The sequence below is a fragment of the Scyliorhinus canicula genome, chromosome 4 (assembly GCF_902713615.1).
Source record: "Scyliorhinus canicula chromosome 4, sScyCan1.1, whole genome shotgun sequence".
Taxonomy (NCBI): domain Eukaryota; kingdom Metazoa; phylum Chordata; class Chondrichthyes; order Carcharhiniformes; family Scyliorhinidae; genus Scyliorhinus; species Scyliorhinus canicula.
Genome location: NC_052149.1, coordinates 191,981,731 through 192,004,600, shown reverse-complemented (window position 1 = coordinate 192,004,600; position 22,870 = coordinate 191,981,731). Strand labels below are relative to the sequence as shown.

The 22,870-nt window shown below is 45.9% G+C and overlaps 1 protein-coding gene across 3 annotated transcripts in view; it reads right to left on the bottom strand.

Annotated features, from left to right (window-relative positions):
* Positions 1–2,958: 2,958 nt before the first annotated feature.
* Positions 2,959–22,870, bottom strand: part of LOC119965263 (protein FAM13B-like) — a 212,025-nt gene continuing 192,113 nt past the window's right edge. For all 3 annotated transcript variants that reach the window (XM_038795769.1, XM_038795770.1, XM_038795771.1), the window contains 2 exons: positions 8,685–8,786; positions 2,959–4,993 (listed from right to left, as the gene is read on the bottom strand). In XM_038795769.1, coding sequence (XP_038651697.1) covers positions 4,870–4,993; positions 8,685–8,786 — 226 coding nt within the window. In that variant the 3' untranslated portion in view covers positions 2,959–4,869. The remainder of the gene's footprint in view (positions 4,994–8,684; positions 8,787–22,870) is intronic.

The window sequence follows — 22,870 nt, the reverse complement described above, 5'->3', positions numbered from 1 at the left end:
ATGATGGGAGGACATTCATCTCTACTGCCCAAAGTCTTCCTACCATCTACATGAGTGTTTTTCAACCCCCCCTCCCCAACACCCATTTTTGGCAATCAGTGTGACCCAGGCTGGCTGACCTTTGTGGCCCATGTTACCTTTAATGCAAAAGGGGAGCCTGTTTTGTTCTTATGATCTCGCTTCAATCTGGCACACCTTATTTGCATTGCCACAATTGACAAAACCATACCTTGAGAAATAATTTTTATACTTTTGTTCAGAGTTAAGTTTCCTTTTACAGGGCCGTTAACCAGAGGCCGTGGAGCTCAGAACACTAGCGCTGTCCTGCCCTATCCTGAGCAGCTTTCTCCAACAGATTTTGTTGTGAGATCTTCTCCAATCGGTAAACTGCTTATTTGAGTCAATGGCCAGCTCTTACTTTAAAAAAAAACATTAATCTTGCTTTTCTTGCCAGCAGCTGCAAAAGTCAAAGCAACTCTGCTCCCTGTATCGGTGTCAAAAGAACATACCTGGACGGTGCCTCAGATCAATTCTACGCGGAGGGCACGTGACCAACTCTCTGCTGCCGCTTGTGGCCAAAGCCTAAACTGTATTTCCATTAAAAAGGCGGTAGTGGCCACAATTCTCCATTTAAAAGCTGGTACAGCTGTTAATCGCTTCTCCTTGAATTGGCACCACTATGAGAACTGCAGGACCGATTGCTCCTCGAACCTCCCAAAACCCACCCACGGATCGCGACCGAGTTTGAAAACCCCTGACCCTACATTTTCCCAAGACGGTGGTTGAATACTCCCTATTTGCCCGATAATTGCAAATGCAGTGCTCAAGAAACCATGCATCATTCAGGGCAGATCAATTCCCTTGTTTGACATTTCATCCACTAACCCAAACACCAACCCTCGTATCACCAAAGCACCAGGTACACTATCCACAGGACGCACTACACTGACCTGCACTAGGTAGGGCAAAGGCAGAAAATGCATGGAAAACCAATTCCTCCAAATCACAACAGCATCCGGACTTTGTTCTATACTGCCATCTTTTCATCATCACTGGGTCAAATTCGCAGAACTCCTTAGCTAACAGCTGCACTTTTAGCTCACAGACTGTATACGAGCATACAAAGAGGAGTAGCCCAATCAGTTCCGCGAGCCTGCTGAAGGCCCACCACGATCTTCTTGTGAGCAAGTATGAATGGAGAATAAATCATAGCCTTGCCTCCACCCAGAGTGTGAATAATACAAACAAAAAATGTTGCAAAATGAATTATGTATTGCAGTCTCCCTAGTGTCTTCATAGACCTGGCCCCAGTAACGGAGCCGAGAGGACATTAGTTTCAAATAATTAAAACTGGCAATAAAAGGTCAATTGCAGTTAATAAAACTCAAAACTAATTTGTCATTAAGGTGACCAAATCAATCAGACAAGTTTTGTTGGTGAGACTCTGCTGAGGCCGTTAAATAACCCATAAACAGTACAGCCAAATAGTAACCACTAAAATTAGGCTGCTTGCAAAAGTCAGCACATAGCAATATGCATAACTCTGAAAACACATTTTGATGCAATGGAAAAAAAAAACACTGCATCAGGAATGGAGAAACTTGGGAGCAGCACGGTAGCACAGTGCTGCTGCCTCATGGCGCCGAGGACCCGGGTTCGATCCCAGCCCACTGTCCATGTAGAGGTTAGGGCAGCACGGTGGCCTAGTGGTTAGCACAACCGCCTCACGGCGCTGAGGTCCCAGGTTCGATCCCGGCTCTGGGTCACTGTCCGTGTGGAGTTTGCACATTCTCCCCGTGTTTGCGTGGGTTTCGCCCCCACAACCCAAAATGTGCAGAGTAGGTGGATTGGCCACGCTAAATTGCCCCTTAATTGGAAAAAATAATTGGGTAATCTAAATTTATAAACAAAAAAGTAGAGTTTGCAAATTCTCCCCGTGTCCACTTGGGTTCACCCGCACAACCCAAAGTAGTGCAGGGTAGGTGCATTGCCCACGCTAAATTGCCCCTTTATTGGGAATTTAAAAAAAGGGATTGGAGAAACATTTCTAAAATCCTATCCCTAAGAAATAAAACACAGCAGGCAATAATTACACCAGTTATCTGAATCCCATAACTATATATTCATAATACCGTACAAATATCTTGCCATATTCATACACTGCAGATTGCAATTTATCAGATCTTTCAGAGTCCTTGGCACATTTATTAAATGCTACCAGAATATCGGTACACATTCTGGAAATATTAGATTAGACATCTCTCTATGTACCCAGTTATTCACCCACCCAATTACCTTCAGTGGCCATTTACTTTGACATTCTGGTTTATGACATTTAAAGTAGGAGCAGGACGCCATGTCGACCCTTAATAAAACCATGACCGGACTTCAACAATAACTCCATTTTCTCAACCTTCCCTATTTTCCCCATAGTGTGCGGCAGAATAGGAAATGCCTCGAGTCACTCTGCACACTGGAAAAATGTTATTGTGTTCATCAAGTAGCTTGGCATAATGGCTGAGGGTAGTGAAGAATGCAGGCCTTACCATTGATCCAATTCAGCCAACTCAGCAGCAGAATCGAAGACCAACAAATTCTAAAATAGATAAAGAAATTCCACCTGAGGGGCCACATTTTAACCAGAAATAGGTTAAATCAAACAAGCTGATTTTTTTTCTTAAACTATTATTGATAATTACTGACGAAGCTTTTTGTGTATGTTGTTTAGTTATTGATGGGAAGTTGAATTGCATAAATACTGGAAATATTTCCAGTAAAATAAAATCTACATTGCCTGCTCGTCATTAAATATTGCAACATCCAACCCCGATGCAAAACACCACATGAACAAATGTACCAATTTAGGGCAAAATTTGCAATAATGCGCTGTGGCTGAATTTGTAGGTACTGCTTTTGGTTATCTGATAAGCTGTCAATTCATTCAATCAAATGCCAGACTAATATAGGAAACACTTTATTAAAGTAAATGACACAGCAAATATATTAGGAAAACTAATTGATATATTAAAATTCCAAAATAAATAATCTACATGTAACATGCATTGTGGCAAATTCTACCACTCGCCATAACATGAAACCAAAAGTCCCAGGTTGGCAAAAATGGTGGCACATTATGAAGTTTTAGCATCCAAGTTATGTTACATGAAATTGGTTTATCCCAAGCAATAAAAACTGCTTTAAACATCCAATATGTAGCAGAATGTTATTCTACAGTTTAAATTTTATTGCTGTTATGATTTTTTTTCCTACAGATTCCAGCAAAATCTAATTCATCCTCAAATTCGCAAGCAATTTCTAAATATGGATCAAGCAAGTTATCACTATGCAAGAGCGGATAAGATTGGTTAAAAATTTCAACATACCAAAATATACAGATAAATACAGGTTTAAAAAATCTGATTAAAACTGAAGTGTGGAAATGATACATTACTATCAAATGTACCATGGTACAGCTAGATTTGCACACAAGAAAACACCTGAAAGTGCTGAGACCATGCATTTATTAAAGTCTTCATATTGCAATGCAGTAATATTGTAATTTTCAACAATGAATAGCCAACATACTACAGTGCCTAACCATTTTGCTGCATTTTGTTACACAAAGACAAATCCAATCATGTACAAAAATGTACACACTATCTTTCAGTGGATATTTCTAACTAAGATTGTATCAACCTTAAATTTCTGCTTTCAATAAAGGATCCTTGTGCTGTTTACATTCAGAGGTTTTGCAAGTACTACTTATTAAAATCATGCAAAAAATAAATGGTAGCTGCTTAAATTACACATACAGTAGGTGCATGCAACGATATCACAGTTACAAATAGTATTATAAAGCAAACCCATCTTATTTCTTGATTGACAAGGATACTCAATAAAGTTTCAAATTGTTTCCAAAAAAGTGTTTTAAAAAAAATCACTGCACAATAAATCTAACACCTCATCCTGCTCTTAAGCAGTCTTCAGCAGTAAAAAGTGGCACAAGTTATACTGAAAGCAGGTATTTTGCATTAAAACACATTCATAAATCAAACTCTGCCAATATTTAGATTTGCAGAAAAATCTCAAAAATGTTAATACACTTAGTAAAAGTAACAGCTATTTAGTAAACATTTACTGTATATTAGTGCTTTCTGTACCATTGTGTACAGCAAACTACAGTAACAACTTCAATTTATTATGTACAGCAAGTGTAACAGGTATAACACCTTAACTTTCTGGCTCAGACTCCGTCCACTTCACAAAATGGATGATGAATGGTTTAAGAGGAATTCTACTGAAAATCGCTGCTCTGCCTTTCTGTTCCGAACAGAGCAGCAATTCTATTAAAAAATGACAACTGAAGTCCAAACTGAAAATGTTGATACTGGAACTGAAATGGATAAATCAGCATTTTCTAGTTTTGCAATGCAGCAAGCACAGATGGAAACAAAATAAATATATCAATCCATTTTTTTTGTAAACCAGTCTTAAAATCTAGGAGATGGATTATGGACAGGTAAATGATTCTTGGCATTCTATACTGTATTTCATCAACAGATAACTCAAAAACATTTAAGTACCCACAGTAAATATATTACCATTGTCAATTCCAGAACAAGATGCATCAGCCTGACAAGGCATTAGTCAGTACAAATTCAGATACTCTGGAGCCATCTACCATTCATATCAATCTTGGGGTACAACCTTACCCGTTGCTCGTTACTATGTAAGAAGCACCAGAGTAAAGTGCACAAATTGGCTTTCGGCAAGGATTACGTTACAAAAGAGGTAAGCACCAGTTCCATAAGATAAAGTGTTCAACGCATTGCTTATGGTAAAGATAGTACTGATTAACATCAAACCAGCTTAAAGTGATTTTGCTCTGTCTTGCTTGCTTATGAGAACTTCCAACAGCCTGACTCTGGCTTTTATGCGTTTATATTCTCTGTACTCTTCAATCATTGGAGCACGATCTTCTTTCTGTACATTCCTAGAATATTCAAGCAAATGAGATTCAATTGTAATTTGCATGCCAATTTTATTGGCCATTGCTAATTAAACAAACTAACATACTGTGTCCTGAAAGTGAACCAGATTCCAAATCTGCATAACAAAAAACAAGTTTATGTATAAAACCTAAAAAGGTTATATGTGACTAGTCTAAATTTATACTGCATGGAGAAAATAAATGTGCCAAAAGGTTACTTAATATTATTACCAGTATATATATATATATATATATATATATATATATATACTAGAGACTGATTGGTCACTAATGTTGGTCTAAAAAAAAGACCATCTACCTACCTAAAAATCTGTTCTAGAATGTTAATCATGTACTAGACAACAGGTTCTGTAGTAATCACATTCTATAGCAGCTTTCTAAAACAGTTATGGCACTAATCTCATGCAATTATTCTGGAAAAATATTTAGATTAAAAACCTACAGTTTTGACCATAACTGACAGTGCTGAAACATCAAAAATAATGAATTAAGAATTTTCAACGAGATTAGAGATGAACAGCACACCACCTCAGCCACAAGCAGACATTACTGGAACAAATTCCCAGCAAAATCAATTGAGGCCAAATCAATTCCTTGAATGAGCAGCGCAATGAATATTTAGCTAGCAATAGCATGATATTACACAGCGGTACATATTGTAATAGTTCAATAATTCTGGTGTTACTGGCTGGATTTTTGTGATTTCCAGTAGGATGAGGGAGGAGGAACGGATTGCGTGGTCCATTTGTTTCTGTCCTTTCACCATGGTGAATCAAACATTGGCCAGCCAATTAGCAGCCCCCAGTGCGAATGAGGTCTAATTAGCATTGGAAAGATGGGGCTCTGCACCCAATCAGGTGTGTCGGGTGGGAATGGGGTTCACTGGAATTCAGTCACGGCCACCCATTTAAAGGCAAACTGGCATTGGCTTTGGAGGCAGCTTCAGGAGAAATCCAGATGGCAACAGCAGTAGGTGAGAGTGTCTTTTTCCATTTTGGTGACTATTGTGCCAGCAGTCTTGCATTAAGGACCTTCGCCAGGTAGGAAATAACATCTGAGCACACCGTTCCCATTATCCTTCTGAATGGCGAATGCTGAGGAAGAGAGTCATAGTCTATCTTTAACTCAGTTTGCCTCTCCAGAGGCTGAAAAACCACCCATCTCCTTCACGTTCTGTTTCCTCACCCAGCTGTCAGGCCAAATGGAGGGACCCAGACTACGCACACAGCCCCACAGCTGATAGAGTAAGCGGGCAGCACCACACAAGTTCACAAAGGCAATGGTGTCCTGTTTTGGATTGAATTAACGGACTATCAAAAGGGGGTTTTGGCTCATGTGGGCCGCTCCGAATAGCCTCATATTGTGCTCCACCATTGGCACCTCACCTGCACAGCCAGCCCTAGCTTTGACACCTAGGAGCTACAAGGTGAGTGAGACAAAGATATTTTTATTTGATGAATTCCACATTCCTAGGCAAAACTTTGCATTACAAGAAACACCAGCATCTCTCTGCCATCTGATTCTGCTGGCTGGAATGGCTCCTTGTGCCCATCCTCAGACTCATCCAGATACTCAGTCATAAGATGGAGCTCACTCCATTAGATCATCCTCTGCTAGGGCCTCCCTTCTAGAGTGCCAAGCTGTGTAAAATGTAGCAAACCACCCTCTGCTAGGGCCTCCCTTCTGGAGTGCCAAGCTGTGTAAAATGTAGCAAACCACCCTCTGCTAGGGCCTCCCTTCTGGAGTGCCAAGCTGTGTAAAATGTAGCAAACCATCCTCTGCCAGGGTGTCCCTTCTGGAGTGACAGGCTGTGTAAGATGCAGCAAATCACAAAAATTAGTGACACGCCTTCCAGAGAATATTGCAGAGAGTCACTTGCACAGTCCATTTTGAACAAACCAAACGGTCTGCTCGACGATGGCCCTGGTAGATGTATGGCTCTCATTGTAACATGTCCCAGCCTTGGTCCGTGAATTTATCACCCACGTCATGAGTCAGCTCTTCAGCAGGCCTCTTCAATGGTTCTAATGGACAGAACAGATGTGGCACCTGGAAGTACCGAAGGATGGAAGAGTCATGACTACCACCAGGATAGCTGGTGTGCACCTCCATTATCTTTCAACAATAGTCACACAAGTTGGCCATTGATGGAATGAAAACCTTAACAATTGATAAATGCCTCTGGCTGGCCTAATGGAACCTCAATGGGCACGTGTGCAATTATCACACCTCGAACTTTGGGGAATTCGGCAATACATGTGAAGCCTCTAGCTCGCTCGGCCTCACCAAAGTCATCTGCGGTTTGCTTGCTTAAACATTGCATCCGTGATTATCATCATGCAATGGTGAGCTGAAGCTGTAAAGATCACAGATTGGTGGCTAGTGTCTGGAATGACTCCAATGCACAAAATATTCCAAAACCACAAATCATTTTGAAAGTAATCAGCATAGGGTTGCCACAATGCAATTTTAAATTATCACCTGAGCTAGCAATTCATATAGGCTCCCATAGGTTGTGACGACACTGATACTCAAGAGCTGAAGGCAATTCATGTAGACACTAAGATGGTGTCTTCCCCTACCACAAAGTGGCTGTTGTGTCTTGTCCTGGACCTTGTGCAGCAACAAGTCCCTCACTTACCTGGACTGGAGTGCAACTGTCCCTGGACAGTTAGCTTCCTTTGGCTTTTCCTCCTCATTTCCTCTTCAATGGAGGAGCCTCCTCTAGAGTACAATCCACTTGGGATCACAGAGCTCAGGTTCCTCTACCGGAGTCCTCACCTCTTGGATGCCCTATTCACCCTGGTTTGTAATGTCAAGCTAAAAGCAGTGAAGAATAAAATCTACCAGCAGCCAAATGCTGACAACTTCGGCAGCAGAACCTGCATATACATGAGCTATGGGGTCATCTGCAAGCTTTTTTATCTGCCCTTGTGCCGGCACCTCATACCTGGCATAAATAATGTTTGAAAGGATGTTGTTACATTTCATAGAATGCCTTCAGCGCATCAAGTCTGCACCGACCTTCCGAAGGTGCACCCTACCTAGGTCCACTCCACCACCCTATCTGTGTAACCCCACCTAACCTGCACATCTTTGGACTGTGGGAGGAAATCAGAGCACCTGGAGCAAACCCATGCAGACACAGGGAGAATGTGCAAACTCCATTTATGTAGTCACCCAAGGCCAGAATCAAACACGGGTCACTGGTGTTGAGGCAGCAATGGTAACCACTGTGCCACCGACTCCCAACATTTTTTCCATGCGACCATGAAAAATACAGTGCAATGTAAAATTTGCCTCTTTAACAAGCTCAATAGCCTAACTATGTCAAAGTGACAAAGGAGCTTCAGATTTCAGCACCCATTCGCCTGGTGGGATGATGTTGGATAGCAGACCCAATGTCATCACACAATATTTTACTAAGCATGGATGGGGGTGGGGGCGGGTTGCCCACCCAATTTGTGGCGAAAACCAGCCTTTTAGTTCCTTGTTTGAGCAGGGGGAGGAATAGGATACTATGCTGTATGTGGAGGGCAGATTAAACTTTATTCAGGAAATCAAATGAATGACAGATGACAAAGTATATGAGGTGCATTGTATGTGGATGCAGTTATTGATGAGTAGAAGTCTTTTTTCAATCTATGTTCTTCTGATTAAATAAAAGACCAACCTTCCATTTTTTTGATAGAACTTTTCTTCAAATTCACGCAGTGTTTTACGTAATTTCTTCCTCTCATCTCTTGCTTTCCAGAGTTGTTCAATTAGTTCTGGCCTATTAAAACAAAAATCAAAATTTCTCAAAATCTGTAATCAGGTTTAGGAAGCTGACAGAAAAGACTTGCTCAATATATTTTGAAAGCCGAATGTACCAGCTAACTGGCTGAATAACCAATTTACAATTAAAAAATACATACCTGGTTCATGCACAAATAAAATTAACTTCTGTGATAGAAACACATTAGCATATGGATACTACCCGCGTTTGAATCCCGGCCCTGGGTCACTGTCCGTGTAGAGTTTGCACATTCTCCTCATGTCTGCATGGGTTCCGCCCCACAAACCAAAGATGTGCAGGTTAGGTGATTGGCCACGCTTAAATGCCATTAATTGGAAAAAAAAATACTGAGTACTCTAAATTTAAAAAATAAACATATGGATACTGGGGTGTCAACAGATGGCTCCTGAGAAGTGTTATTTTCCCTATGGAATTTCCACTCAAACTCATTTTCATATCATTAAACAAAAATATACCATAAACCAGTGCAATCGGGCAGAGGTTCAAAATGCAGTGTAAAAATTAGTTGCTTAAAAAGATCCACGATAGGGACTTCCGGTGGCGGCAATGCGGAGCTAAGCCACACGTTCGGCAGCTTCCGCTAAAAACGGACTTTGGGTCTCTTTTCAGGGCCCCCAACGGAACTTCTTCGACGAATCCCGACGAGGGAAGGGGTCTGGAGTAGATCCCTAGGGTCCTATGGCCCGGACCAGGAGTGGGGTGAGCTGTAAAACAGTGGAATCGCCCCTGGAAAAGTGGGGGAAGAGAAACAAAATGGTGGCTGGCGGAGCCCTCGAGGAGCTGAGGAAGTGGGCGCAGGGGCTGCGCTGCTTCCAGGAGCTTAAGGTGGAGCTGCTGGAGTCCTGAAGGCTACCACCAGAGAGCTGATGGAGACTCAGACAGCCCAGGGGGCCGCGATCCGGGAGCTGCCGCAGCAGGCCTCCGAAAGGGAGGATGAGGCCGTGGCCGTCGCGGGGAAGGTGGAGATGCACGAGGCGCTCCATAAAAAGTGGCAGGAGCGGTTCGAGGAGCTGGACAACCGGTCGAGGCGGAAGAATTTGCGGATCCTGGGCCTCACGGAGGGGCTGGAGGGGTCGGACCTGGCGGCCTATGTGGTCATTATGCTGAACTCGTTGATGGGAGTTGGGTCCTTCCAGGGGCCCTTGGAGTTGGAGGGGGTCCACAGAATTCTGGCTAGGAGGCCCAAGCCGAACGAGCCGCCGCGGGCGGTGTTGGTGCGGTTTCACCGGATCGTTGATCGAGAGTGCGTGCTCCGGTGGGCCAAGAAGAAGCGGAGCAGCAAGTGGGAGAACACGGAGGTGCGGATCTTCCAGGACTGGAGTGCAGAGGTGACTAAGCGGAGGGCCTGGTTCAACCGGACGAAGGCGGTGCTCCACAGACGGAGCGTGAAGTTTGGCATGTTGCAGCCGGCACGTCTGTGGGTCACTTACAAGGACCGGCACCATTATTTTGAGTCCCCGGAGGAGGCGTGGGCCTTTGTGCAGGCCGAGAAACTGGACTCAAACCGAGGGTCAAAGATGGGGGTTTTTGTATGATAACATAATTGTGTTTAATTTTTGCTCTGGAGGCGGGGGGTTCTCTGATTAATGCAAGATGTGTGTTGGCTTTAGGGTGCGTGGGGCGATGTCGTTATGTCTTTTTGTCTGGGTCTGGTGGACGGGTTCGGGCAGGGAGGTAAATGGGGACTAGCAATGGGAGTTGCCCTAGAGGAGGCGGGGTTGGGCAGGGTGAAAGCACAGGGTTTTCTCTGGTTTCCCACGCTGTGGAATGATGGGGGCGGGGTCGGGGCTGAGAAACACGGGCCTTTGCTGGCTGTTATTTTCCCGCGCAAGAGCGGGGGGGGGGGGGGGGGGGAGGAGGGCCTGCTGATGGGCACGAAGGAGGAGGAGTAGTCCCACGTGGGGAGGAGTCAGAGGTATGGCGGGAGTCATCGGGGTCAGCAGAAGTTAGCTGGCTCACGGGAGTGCTATGGAGGGAGGGGCGCAGCTAGGTGGGGTCCTAACCCGGGGGGGGGGGGGGGGGGGGGGGGGGGGTGTACCGGGTTGCTGCTGAAATGGCCTGGAAGGAGCTGGAGTATGCAGGGGGTGCTGGGGGGAGTTGTCGTTGTGGGGAACAGGCCGAGCGGGGGACGCTGGCCAGTGGCTGGGTTATGGCTAATCGGCAGGGGAGGGGGGCGGGGAGCCCTCTGATCCGGCTGATATCCTGGAATGTGAGGGGGCTGAACGGGTCGGCCAAACGGGCCGTGCTCCAAGAGACACACCTGAAAGTGGCAGACCAGGTTCGGCTGAGGAAGGGATAAGTGGGCCAAGTATTTCATTCAGGGCTGGATGAGAAGAATCGGGGGGTGGCGATCCTGGTGGGAAAGAGGGTGTCGTTTGAGGCGTTGAGGGTGGTGGCCGACAGTAGCGGGAGGTATGTGATGGGGAGTGGTAAGCTGCAGGGGGAGCGGGTGGTGTTGGTGAATGTTTACGCCCCAAATTGGGACGATGCAGGGTTTATGCGGCGCATGTTGGGCCGCATTCCAGACCTGCAGGTGGGGGGCCTGATCATGGGGGGGGGGACTTCAACATGGTGCTGGATCCCCCATTGGATCGATCCAAGTCCCGGACGGGTAGGAGGCCAGCAGCGGCCAAGGTGTTGAGGGGATTTATGGATCAGATGGGAGGGGTGGATCACTGGAGGTTTGCGAGGCCAAGGGCCAGGGAGTACTCGTTCTTCTCCCACGTGCATAAGGCCTATTCGAGGATTGATTATTTTTGTCCTGAGCAGGGGGTTGGTTTCGAGGGTGGAGGATGTTGAATACTCTGCCATTGCCATTTCGGATCATGCCCCGCACTGGGTGGACCTTGGGCTGGGGGAGGAGGGGGATCAGCGTCCGCTCTGGCGCTTGGAGGTGGGGCTGCTGGCAGACGAGAAGGTGGCCGGGAGGGTTCGGGGATGTATTGAGAGGTATCTTGAGGCCAACGATAACGGGTAGGTCCGAGTGGGGACAGTCTGGGAGTCATTGAAGGCGGTGATTAGAGGGGAGTTGATTTCCATCCGAACCCATAGGGAGAGGGGGGAGCAGAGGGAGAGGGAGGGACTGATAGGGGAGATGGTGCGGGTGGATAGGAGATATGCGGAGGCTCCGGAGGAGGGATTGCTGGGGGAGAGGCGTAGCCTTCAGGCCAGGTTCGACCTATTGACTACCAGAAAGGCGGAAGCTCAGTGGAGGAAAGCACAGGGGGCGGTGTATGGATATGGGGAGAAGGCGAGCAGGATGCTGGGACACCAGCTCCGAAAGCGGAACGCGGCCAGGGAGATTGGGGGAGTGACGGATAGAGTTGGGACGGTGGTGCGGAGGGGGGGTAGACTTTAATGGGGTCTTTAGGGACTTTTATGGGGAACTGTACCAGTCTGAACCCCCGGTTTTGGGGGGGGGGGGGGGGGGGGGGGAGGAGGAGAGAGAGAGAGAGAGAGAGAGAGAGAGGAGAGAGAGAGAGAGAGAGAGAGAGAGAGAGAATGGGGCGCTTCTTGGACAGGCTGCGATTTCTGAGGGTGGAGGAGGGGCAGGTGGAGGGACTGGGGGTACCGATTGAGCTGGAGGAGGTGGTCACAGGGATAGGAAGCATGCAGTCGGGGAAGGCGCCGGGGCCGGATAGGTTTCCGGCCGAATTTTATAAAAGGTATGCGGACCTGTTGGGCCCCCTATTGGTCCGGACCTTTAACAAGGCAAGGGCTTTGCCCCCAACTATGTCACGGGCGCGGATTTCCTTGATCCTGAAGCGGGACAAGGACCCTCTGCAGTGTGGGTCATATAGGCCGATCTCGTTGCTAAATGTAGACGCCAAGCTGCTGGCAAAGATCTTAGCCACAAGAAGAGGATTGTGTGCCGGGGGTCATTCATGAGGACCAGACAGGGTTTGTGAAGGGAAGGCAGTTGAATACTAACGTACGAAGGCTCCTCAACGTTATTATGATGCCGGCTGTGGAAGGGGAGGCGGAGATAGTGGTGGCATTAGATGCGGAGAAGGCCTTTGATAGGGTTGAGTGGGGGTATCTGTGGGAGGTGTTGGAAAGGTTTGGGTTTGGGGAGGGGTTTGTCCGTTGGGTGAGGTTGCTCTATGCGGCCCCGATGGCGAGTGTAGCCACGAATAGGAGGAGGTCGGAGTACTTTCGGCTGTACCGGGGGACGAGACAGGGGTGTCCCCTGTCCCCCTTGCTCTTTGCGTTGGCAATTGAGCCCCTGGCCATGGCGTTGAGGGAGTCAGGGAACTGGAGGGGCCTGGTGCGGGGTGGGGAGGAGCATCGACTGTCGCTTTATGCGGACGACCTGTTGCTGTGTGCGGCGGACCCAGTGGGGGGGGGGGGGGGAGATGCCGGAGGTGATGAGGATTCTCAGCGTATTTGGGGGCTTCTCTGGGTATAAGCTGAACCTGGGCAAGAGCGAGTTGTTCGTGGTGCACCCGGGGGATCAGGAGGAGGGGATTGGTAGGCTCCCACTGAAGCAGGCAGGGAAGAGCTTCAGGTACCTAGGAGTCCAGGTGGCTGGGAGGCCCTGCACAAGCTCAACCTCACAAGGTTGGTGGAGCAGATGGAGGAGGAGTTCAAAAGGTGGGATATGTTACTGTCGTCACTGGCGGGGAGGGTGCTCCCGAGGTTTTTGTTCCTGTTCCAGTGCCTTCCAATCCTTATCCCGAAGGCCTTTTTCAGGAGTTAACAGGAGTATTACGGGATTTGTGTGGGCACATGGGACTCAAAGGGTGAGAAGGGTGTTCTTGGAACGGGGCAGGGATGGGGGGGGGGGGGGGGGGGGGCTGGCACTGCCCAACCTCTGTGGGTACTATTGGGCTGCCAACGCAGCGATGGTGGGTAAGTGGGTAATGGACGGGGAAGGGGCAGCATGGAAGAGGATGGAGATGGCACGCTCTTTGCGTTGGCAATTGAGCCCCTGGCCATGGCGTTGAGGGAGTCAGGGAACTTGTGTGGGCACGAGCCTGGAGGCGCTGGTAACGGCGCCATTGCCGCTCCCTCCAACGAGGTATACTACGAGCCCGGTGGTGGCGGCTACCCTCAAAATTTGGGGGCAATGGAGACGACATAGGGGAGAAGTGGGGGGCTCGATGGAGGCCCCGATACGGGGGAACCATCGGTTTGTTCCAGGGAGCATTGATGGCGGATTTCTGGGCTGGCACAGGGTAAGGGTTAGGAGGTTGAGGGACCGGTTTGTGGAGGGGAGGTTCGCGAGCTTAGGGGAGTTAGAGGGGAAGTTTGGGCTCCCCCCGGGAACATGTTTCAGTACATGCAGGTTAGGGCGTTTGCCAGGCGGCAGGTGGAGGGGTTCCCCTTGTTGCCCCCACGTGGGGTATGGGACATGGTGCGCTCGGGGGTGTGGGTTGGAGGAGGGAGGATTTCTGACATATACCGGGTAATGAAGGAGGTAGACGAGGCCTTGGTGGATTAACTGAAGGGTAAATGGGAAGAGGAATTGGGTGAGGAGATTGAGGAGGGGACGTGGGCGAATGCCCTGGAGAGAGTGAATTCCTCCTCTTCCTGTGCGCAGCTTAGCCTCATACAGTTCAAGGTGCTGCATCGGGCCCACATGACGGGGACGAGGATGAGTTGGTTTTTCGGGGGCGAAGATGTGTGCTAGGTGCTCGGGGAGCCCAGCGAACCACGCCCATATGTTCTGGGCATGCCCAGCGCTGGGGAGTTTTGGAAGGGGGTAGCAAGGACGGTGTCGAGGGTGGTGGGATCCAGGGTCAAGCCAGGCTGGGGACTCGCAATTTATGGGGTTGCAGTGGAGCCGGGAGTGCAGGAGGCGAAAGAGGCCAGTGTTCTGGCCCTTGCATCCCTAGTAGCCCGGCAGAGGATCTTGCTTCAATGGAAGGATGAGAGGCCCCCAAGCGTGGAGGCCTGGATCAATGATATGGCAGGGTTCACCAATTGGAGAAGGTGAAATTTGCCCTGAGGGGATCAGTACAGCGGTTCTTTAGGCGATGGCAGCCTTTCCTGGACTTCCTGGCAGAACGGTAGGGAAATAGGCCGGCAGCAGCAGCAACCCGGGGGTGGGGTTTGAGTACATGGGTTTGTTGGATGTGGCAGGTGTTATCTCTTTCCTTTTTGTTGTTTGCTTTTCTTTTTTATTTTTGTAGTTGCTTTTGTAGTTGGGTGGTTGTTGTTCTTGGGTTTTTACCATGGTTGTTTTGTTGTTTATATTTTGTGAAAATCTTAATAAAAATTATTTATTTATTTATTTTAATTTTTTTTTTTAAAAAAAGATCCTCGATAGGTATGTGGTTTAAAAAATGAGTTTCCGATCAGTCAGGTACCAGATTAGTTTCCAAATGGGATGCAATGCCTTAAAATTCTGTGAGAAGGCTAGATGGAAGGGGAAGGCATCTAGAGCGAGTACAAAGAAGGGGCAAATGGAACAGATAAAGAGCGGTTATGATTGGATTGGATCTGTTTATTGTCACGTGTACCGAGGTACAGTGAAAAGTATTTTTCTGCAAGCAGCGCAACAGATCATTCAGTACATGGAAGAAACGATTCCATTCTGAAGGTCTTAAATCCATATACACTTGTCATCTACAAAACTATTTCTCGTTGCTGTGTGTTAAGTCACACCTGTGGCAAAGAACAAAGAAAAGTACAGCACAGGAACAGGCCCTTCGGCCCTCCAGCCTGCGCCGACCATGCCGCCCTTCAAAATTATAAATTTTTATTTCCACATTTATAAAATGGTCGATGTGAACATGTCATATGGTAATTACATTCTCATGCAAATGATGGAATTCTAGCACTACTGATGAAAGATGATCAGTAGAGGAATACAAAGAATACAGCATAGGAACAGGCTCTTCAGCCCTCCAAACATGTGGAGTCTGGACTGCCAAAAGACATTTGATGTGGTGCCACTTCAGATTACTATACAAAATAAGAGCTCATTGTATGGGGAATGACATATTAGCTGGCCTAATCCTCTGTCCATGTTAACACGGAGTAGAGAGTAGGAATAAATGTGCAATTTTGTAGGTTGGCAGGCTATAACTAGTTGATCAGGAATCAGTGCTGAAGCCTCAACTATTAAAAATCTATGTCAATGACTTGGACAGTGACTGAATAAATGGCAGCTGAATTTCCAGATAACACAAATGTGTGTAAGAAAGTAAGTTCTCAAGAAGACATGAGGAGCTTGCAAAGGGATATGGATGTCAATGTCATATCAATTACATTGTTACGGTTTGTTGGTATTGTGATGATAGGTAGTAAATCATCATCTGCATGTGTATTATAAGTTATATGTTTTACTGTTGTAGTTCTAGCATCCGACCAGCAGGTGGGGCGAGTGCAGAGTCCTGGGACCCAGGTGCACCATGTATGCCGGCCGAAGGTGCTTGTGAGTTGATAGCAGTCACATGTTAGAGTAGCTCTCTAGTATCTTAGTACAAATTAGCATTAGTCATTTATTTCCAACTGTATTCATCTTAGATATTTTAGCTATTCGTTAATGTAGTGTTAGCAATAAATAACTTTGTTTATAAAACAAAGTTCTTTATTCACATGGCAATATCGAGATTCCATATCATAGCCCTATCAAAGAACATTACAAGTGTCAATTATATTGTTATGGGAAACAGGCGATGGGTATTGGAATACAAATAGGCGACACCGGGCATATGTGAAAAGTGTTGACACTGAACAAAGTCAATAAATCCTCAACATGAAAAGGCTTTTTGTGTCTTAGTTAACTTCATTAACCGGTGTAGATCCCTTTAACAGTAGATAAAGTGAGTGGGCAAAATTTGGCAGATGGAGTAGAACAGGGAAAAATGTAAACTTGTCCTCTTTGAAAGGACGAATAGGAAAGAAGCATTAATTTAAATGGAGAGTGGCTGCATAGCTCTGTAGTACAAAGGGATTGGGGTGTCCTGCTACATGAATCAAAGTTAGTATGCAGGTACATCAAGTGATTAGAAAGGTAATTGGAATGTTGGCATTAATTGAAAGAAGAGTATAAAAGTAGGGAAATTTTGCCATGACTGTGCAGAGCCTTAGTGAGACTGAAGCTGGAGTACGGTTTTGTCTTCTAACTTAATATAGTAAGAAGTCACAGCACCAGGTTAAAGTCCAACAGGTTTGTTTCGAATCACTAAAATATCTAAGTTGAATACAGGTGGAAATAAATGTCTAACACTAATTTAACCTGGTGCTGTAAGACTTCTTACTGTGCTCACCTCAGTCCAACAGCAGCATCTCCACATCATAACTTAATATAAACAGATTTAGAGAAGGTTAACTTGCCTGATTACCAGGATGAAGAAGTTATCTTCTGAAGAAAGGTAGAGTTGGTTGGGCCCATACCCAATGGAGTACAGAAGACCAAGAGGTGATCTTATTGAATCATAAAGATCCTGAGGGGACTTGTCAGGGTGGATGCAGAGAGACGTTTCCCTTAATGTGAGAGTCTGGAACTAGTTTAAAAATTACGGGTCTCCCAATTAAGATGGAGATTTCATCACAGTCATTAGTCAGTGGAATTCTCTTCGAGGAATATTGAGGCTGGGTCATTGAATAAGGTGGCGTTAGATAGATTTTTTTTGATTGACAAGGGAGTCGGGAGAGCTATGAAAAGCAGTGGAAAGTAGAGTGTAGCCACAATCAGATCAGCCAAACCTTATTGAATGATTAAGCAGGCTCAAGTAATCAAATGTCTCCTGCTCTTAATTCTGGTTAGCAGTAGGCGGACCATAATTTTGTACATTGCGGCGGCAGGCACAGATTGGAAAATATGGCTCCAATCTTCAAAATCGTACACAGGGATATTAAGACAGGAACTTGTAACCCAGCTAGCTTTGCTTCAGTGGCAAGTAAATGATTATATCAGATTGAGTGTTAAATCAAGGCCCTGAAGCATAGATTTCTAAAGAGCAGTTTATACTTGACCAATGTTATAGAATTATTTGAAGTTGGATAGGTTTGGGGGTTAATGAGAAAGTAGAACTTGTAACACAAACAGATCAGCCATGAACTTAACAAATGGCAGAGCAGGCTCAAAGGGCCAAGTGGCCTACCTCTGCTCCTATCTCGTATGTTTGTAACAATAGGACCAATAATGCACTGAATGTTGTTTCCATAGATTATCCCAAGAAGATTTGCAAGGTATCACACAGAAATTATGGCAAAAAAAACATGCAGAATTCAAGACAATGTGACCAAACAGATAAAGAGAGGTCTAAAAAACAGAAAGAACAAGGTTGGGGTATCTGCAAGCTGAAACTCAAAATGCATTTGAGTGGTGTTCCACCATATAGTTTGTGACTGTGATGCACCAACTAATGGAGCATCCACTGTAGCACAATCGGGTAGGTGAACAACAAGCAGCGAGGGGAGAGGCATGGAGTCAGACAAGGTCTCAGAGTCGAGAAAGAAAGTGAACTTCATAATGCATTCATTGAGGGTTAGGGGAGGAGACTTGGGAAAGTTTCCTGTTAGCCAGTCATCCCGAGAGGGGCCGAGCACGGTAAAACTGGTTGGTTCTGCAGAGCATCCGATTTACAGCGCTGAATTAGAGCAAGCTCCAGAACATAGAACATACAGGGCAGGAGGCCATTCGGCCCATCGAGTCTGCACCGACCCACTTGAGCCTTCACTTGCCCCATATCCCCGTAACCCAATAACCCCTCCTAACCTTTATGGTCACTCAGGGCAATTTATCATGGCCAATCCACCTAACCTGCACATCTTTGGACTGTGGGAGGAAGCCGGAGCACCCGGAGGAAACCTACGCAAACACAGGGAGAACGTGCAGACTCCGCACAGACAGTGACCCAGCGGAGAATCGAACCTGGGACCCTGGCGCTGTGAAGCCACAGTGCTAACAGTGCTTGGGGCAGCACAGTAGCATTGTGGATAGCACAATTGCTTCACAGCTCCAGGGTCCTAGGTTCGATTCCGGTTTGGGTCATTGTCTGTGCGGAGTCTGCACATCCTCCCCGTGTGCACGTGTGTTTCCTCCGGGTGCTCCGGTTTCCTCCCACAGTCCAAAGATATGGTTAGGTGGATTGGCCATGCTAAATTGCCCTTAGTGTCCAAAATTGCCCTTGGTGCTGAGTGGGGTTACTGGGTTATGGGGATAGGGTGGAGGTGTTAACCTTGGGTAGGGTGCTCTTTCCAAGAGCCGGTGCAGACTCGATGGGCCGAATGGCCTCCTTCTGCACTGTAAATTCTATGATCTTTGAATTCTATGATCTCATCAGTTGTGCTATCATACTACCCTAATCGGGAGTGCTCCCCATTTAGCAGTTTTTAAATGATCAAAGACTCTACCTGGAACCGAATAGTTCAGGAAAGGCCACAGCAAATAAAGGCCACAAACCCAGTGGGCACAGCACATTGTAGCCAGACAAAACGGTCTTGGCTGAAGTTGATTAATGGATCTAGTCTCAATGAGCATTTAATACTTTCTGACAAGTAGGTTTATGATGAAGATTAGGTTTTTGGTCACATATTTTGAACATGTGAAATGAACACCTACCTCTGAATTGACTGAGCCACAACTTGTATTGTGTATTTAATGTATTAATAGGTCCCAAGATTCTTCACAAGAACTTTATAGAGCAAAATGACACCAAGCCACATAAGGCGATATTAGGTCAGATGATTAAAAGCTTTGTCAAAGAGGTAGGTTTTAAGGAGTGTCTTAAAGGAGGAAAACAAGATAGAGAGCCAGATGTGGTGAGAAGCAGCCTGTAGATGTGAAATAGGAGAGAATAAAGCACAGATTCTTGGAGAAAGAGGTAGTCATTACAAGCAATAATCTGGCTACGATTAGTTACATAATATAACCAGGTGAGCCAATGGCCTGCTTCTGCTCCTGTGTCTTATGGACCAGTCCCACCCAACTGGACAACATTGGAAATGGATAGTATGGTCTACCTGCCTGGACATGGAAGGGTAATTGAAACTGTGTGGATTCCATTGATGGGAGGCCAGGTTACTTGAATTTAATTTCACTGTTTGGCATGACGAAGGGATTTAAGATGGTTTCTGATCTAAGCCCAGATTTTCAATTTACTCTCCAGCCTTGTGACAGGAAATGGGAGTTACAAGTCCAGGTGCACAAAGCAGTAGGACCAGGGGGGTGGAGGGAGAATGGGACATGCAACAGTATAATGTGACATGTTAGAGAGGTGGCCAGGACCTTGGAGACGACGGAGAACGTGACTAGTGGGAGGAGAGCAAATTTGGTGCACAGCTCTCCAGTAATTTGGAATTTTTGAAATAAACAGGCAGCCCATAAAAAAAAAATCAGTGACTTCTAAGTCATAAGCCATCCATGGACAAAAAAAAATGTTCTCTGAAGAACTTGTAGCCCAGCCAGTACAAAAAATCTAGATGGAACATTGAGTGTGTTAAGGAGTGGAGATCAAACTGTTACAATTAGATCTAGACATGGTAGAATATGGGCCCACGAGAATATTGCAATGCACATTGGCAGGGCTGATAGTAAAGATGCACACATATTAACAGGGTAATAAATCTGAAATAAGTGGCGAGATCTAGAAAACATTTTGTAAAAGGCTGACAACAAATGCAGGGCAGCATGGGACTGCGGCGCTGTGGACCCGGATTCGAATCCCGGCCCTGGGTCACAGTCCATGTGGGGTTTGCACATTCGAGGGCAGCACGGTGGCACAGTGGTTAGCATTGCTGCCTACGGCGCTGAGGACCCGGGTTCGAATCCCGGCCCTGGGTCACTGTTCGTGTGGAGTTTGCACATTCTCCCCGTGTCTGCGTGGGTTTCGCCCCCACAACCCAAAAGATGTGCAGGTTAGGTGAATTGGCCACACTAAATTGCCCCTTAATTGGAAAAAATAATTGGGTACTCTAAATTTTAAAAAAAAAAGAAAAAAAAAAAAGGGTTTGCACATTCTCCCTATGTCTGCGTGGGTTTCACCCCCACAACCCAAACATGTGCAGGTTAGGTGGATTGGCCACGCTAAATTGCCCCTTAATTGGAAAATAAAAATAATTGGGTACTCTAAATTTATATAAAAAAAACAAAACACAAATGCCACAAAGCATCTCTAAAGCAATTAGGGTACTGGACTGCATCCACAGCACTATTCAATTCACCCTATCCAGTTTTGGTCCCCTCATGATGGCTGGGGGGGGGGGGGGGGGGGGGGGGGGAAGCGGGGCTTTGGAAAGGTTCATAATGTCACAAGCTGAATACCAGCATGAAACAACTTAGCTATGCAGAGAGGATTAAAAAGGCGCATCGATATACTTTACAGAAAAGCAAATAGAGGCAATTTGATTACGGTCTCTTACACAAGCTTGTATATTGAAGTGTTCTAACAAAATAAAATCACTAATATACACGTAGCGAAACACTACATTTTCCATTCTTCAAATATTAAATTCAGCTTTCCTCAAAGAAACCATTGATGTTTTTGAAATTTAATGTTTTTGGAAGGATTCCTCAGTTCAATTTGTACATGCAAAGCATCCATGCCCTGGAAAAGTATTAAGAAGTGATGCTTTTTTTTTGAACATAGCACAGTTTCATTTCATAAAATTTAGTAAATCACAATCAATTAAGACCGCCCAGATGATCACACCAAAATTGTATTAATATTTGAAGAGGGAATTGGCCATTAATTTGGCCAAAAGAGAGAGTTTGCTGAAGCAAAGGTGACCTACCTAGGGCACATTTGTGGGACAGGGACAAGTGGTATTCAGAACAGTCAAGGTAAGGACATTAATAGATTTCCCTGTTCCTAAAATGAAACTGGAGATTGAAGTTCCTCAGCATGTTCTATAGAAAATTTGTACCTAACTTTAGTACCAATGGAGTAACTTTGACTAATGAATGGCAGAAACCAGCAAAAATGCTATGGTCTGCAGAAGCAGAATGCCAAGCATCTTTAGCAAAACTGACGGCCATTTTGGTAAGCGAACCAGTGTTGGCCGCGCCTGATCTTTCCAAACCCTTCAAAATGGCCACGGATGTCAATGTTCTGGGGGTGTGGGATCAGAATCCACTTATGTTTGTGGAAAATTTAAAACACAGAACGCAAGATTGTTCAGTTGGGAGTTTATTGCTGCAACCTTCAACATAAATATTGTGCATATTCCTGGAAAAGACAATATTATTGCGGATGCATTGTTGCGGGTTTAAGTGCTGATGAGTGGCAGATGCAAGATTGGGGGAACACATGTAACATATGGGGAAAGGAAGGGTGAATGGATGTGTTTTGTTGTTTCAGTCACATACCTAGTGATGAAAAGTCCTTGCAATGATGTTTCATCCTTCTAAGATAGGGGAGGTGGGGGGGGCAGGGAGAAAGAGAGGCACGTAAGAGTCCTCCCTGTTTATTTCCTTTATTCCCATTGATTTTATTATTTTGATCTGCAGACCCATAATCGGGATGTGCCTTTAAGCAAAAGACTCAAGTTTGAAACAGCCTGCTTGCCAGGACAGTGTTCCCAAGTTTTGTATTTTGGAAATGAGAAGCCAGACCCCTCAGCAGCAATTAGGAACCAGCTTTGGAGGAAGCCAGTTCAATTGGTTAACTGGTGTTACAAGTGATTAGCACTGTGGCTTCACAGCACCAGGGTTCCAGCTTCGATTCCCTGCTGGGTCGCTGTGTGCGCGGAATCTGCACGTTCTCCCCGTGTCTGCGTGGGTATCCTCCGGGTGCTTCAGTTTCCTCCCACAGTCCAAACACGTGCAGGTTAGATGGATTGGCCATAATAAATTGCCCTTAGTGAACAAAAAAGGTTAGGAGGGGTTATTGGGTTACGGGGATACAGTGGAAGTGAGGGCTTAAGTGGGTCGGTGCAGACTCGATGAGCCCAATGGCCTCCTTCTGCGCTGTATTTTCTAGTGGGTTGGCCAGGGACATGCTCTGCCTGACAACGGTCAGTGATTGGTTCCTGCGTGATGCTTTCTGACAGAACTGGGCTTTAGTGTTTAGACCTTGGAAGTGAAAGAAGTGCTCTCTCTCTCCTGCTTGCTGAAGTGAAAGAACTGGTCTATTGCTCTGAAAGCAGTCGGTGCCTGAACACCC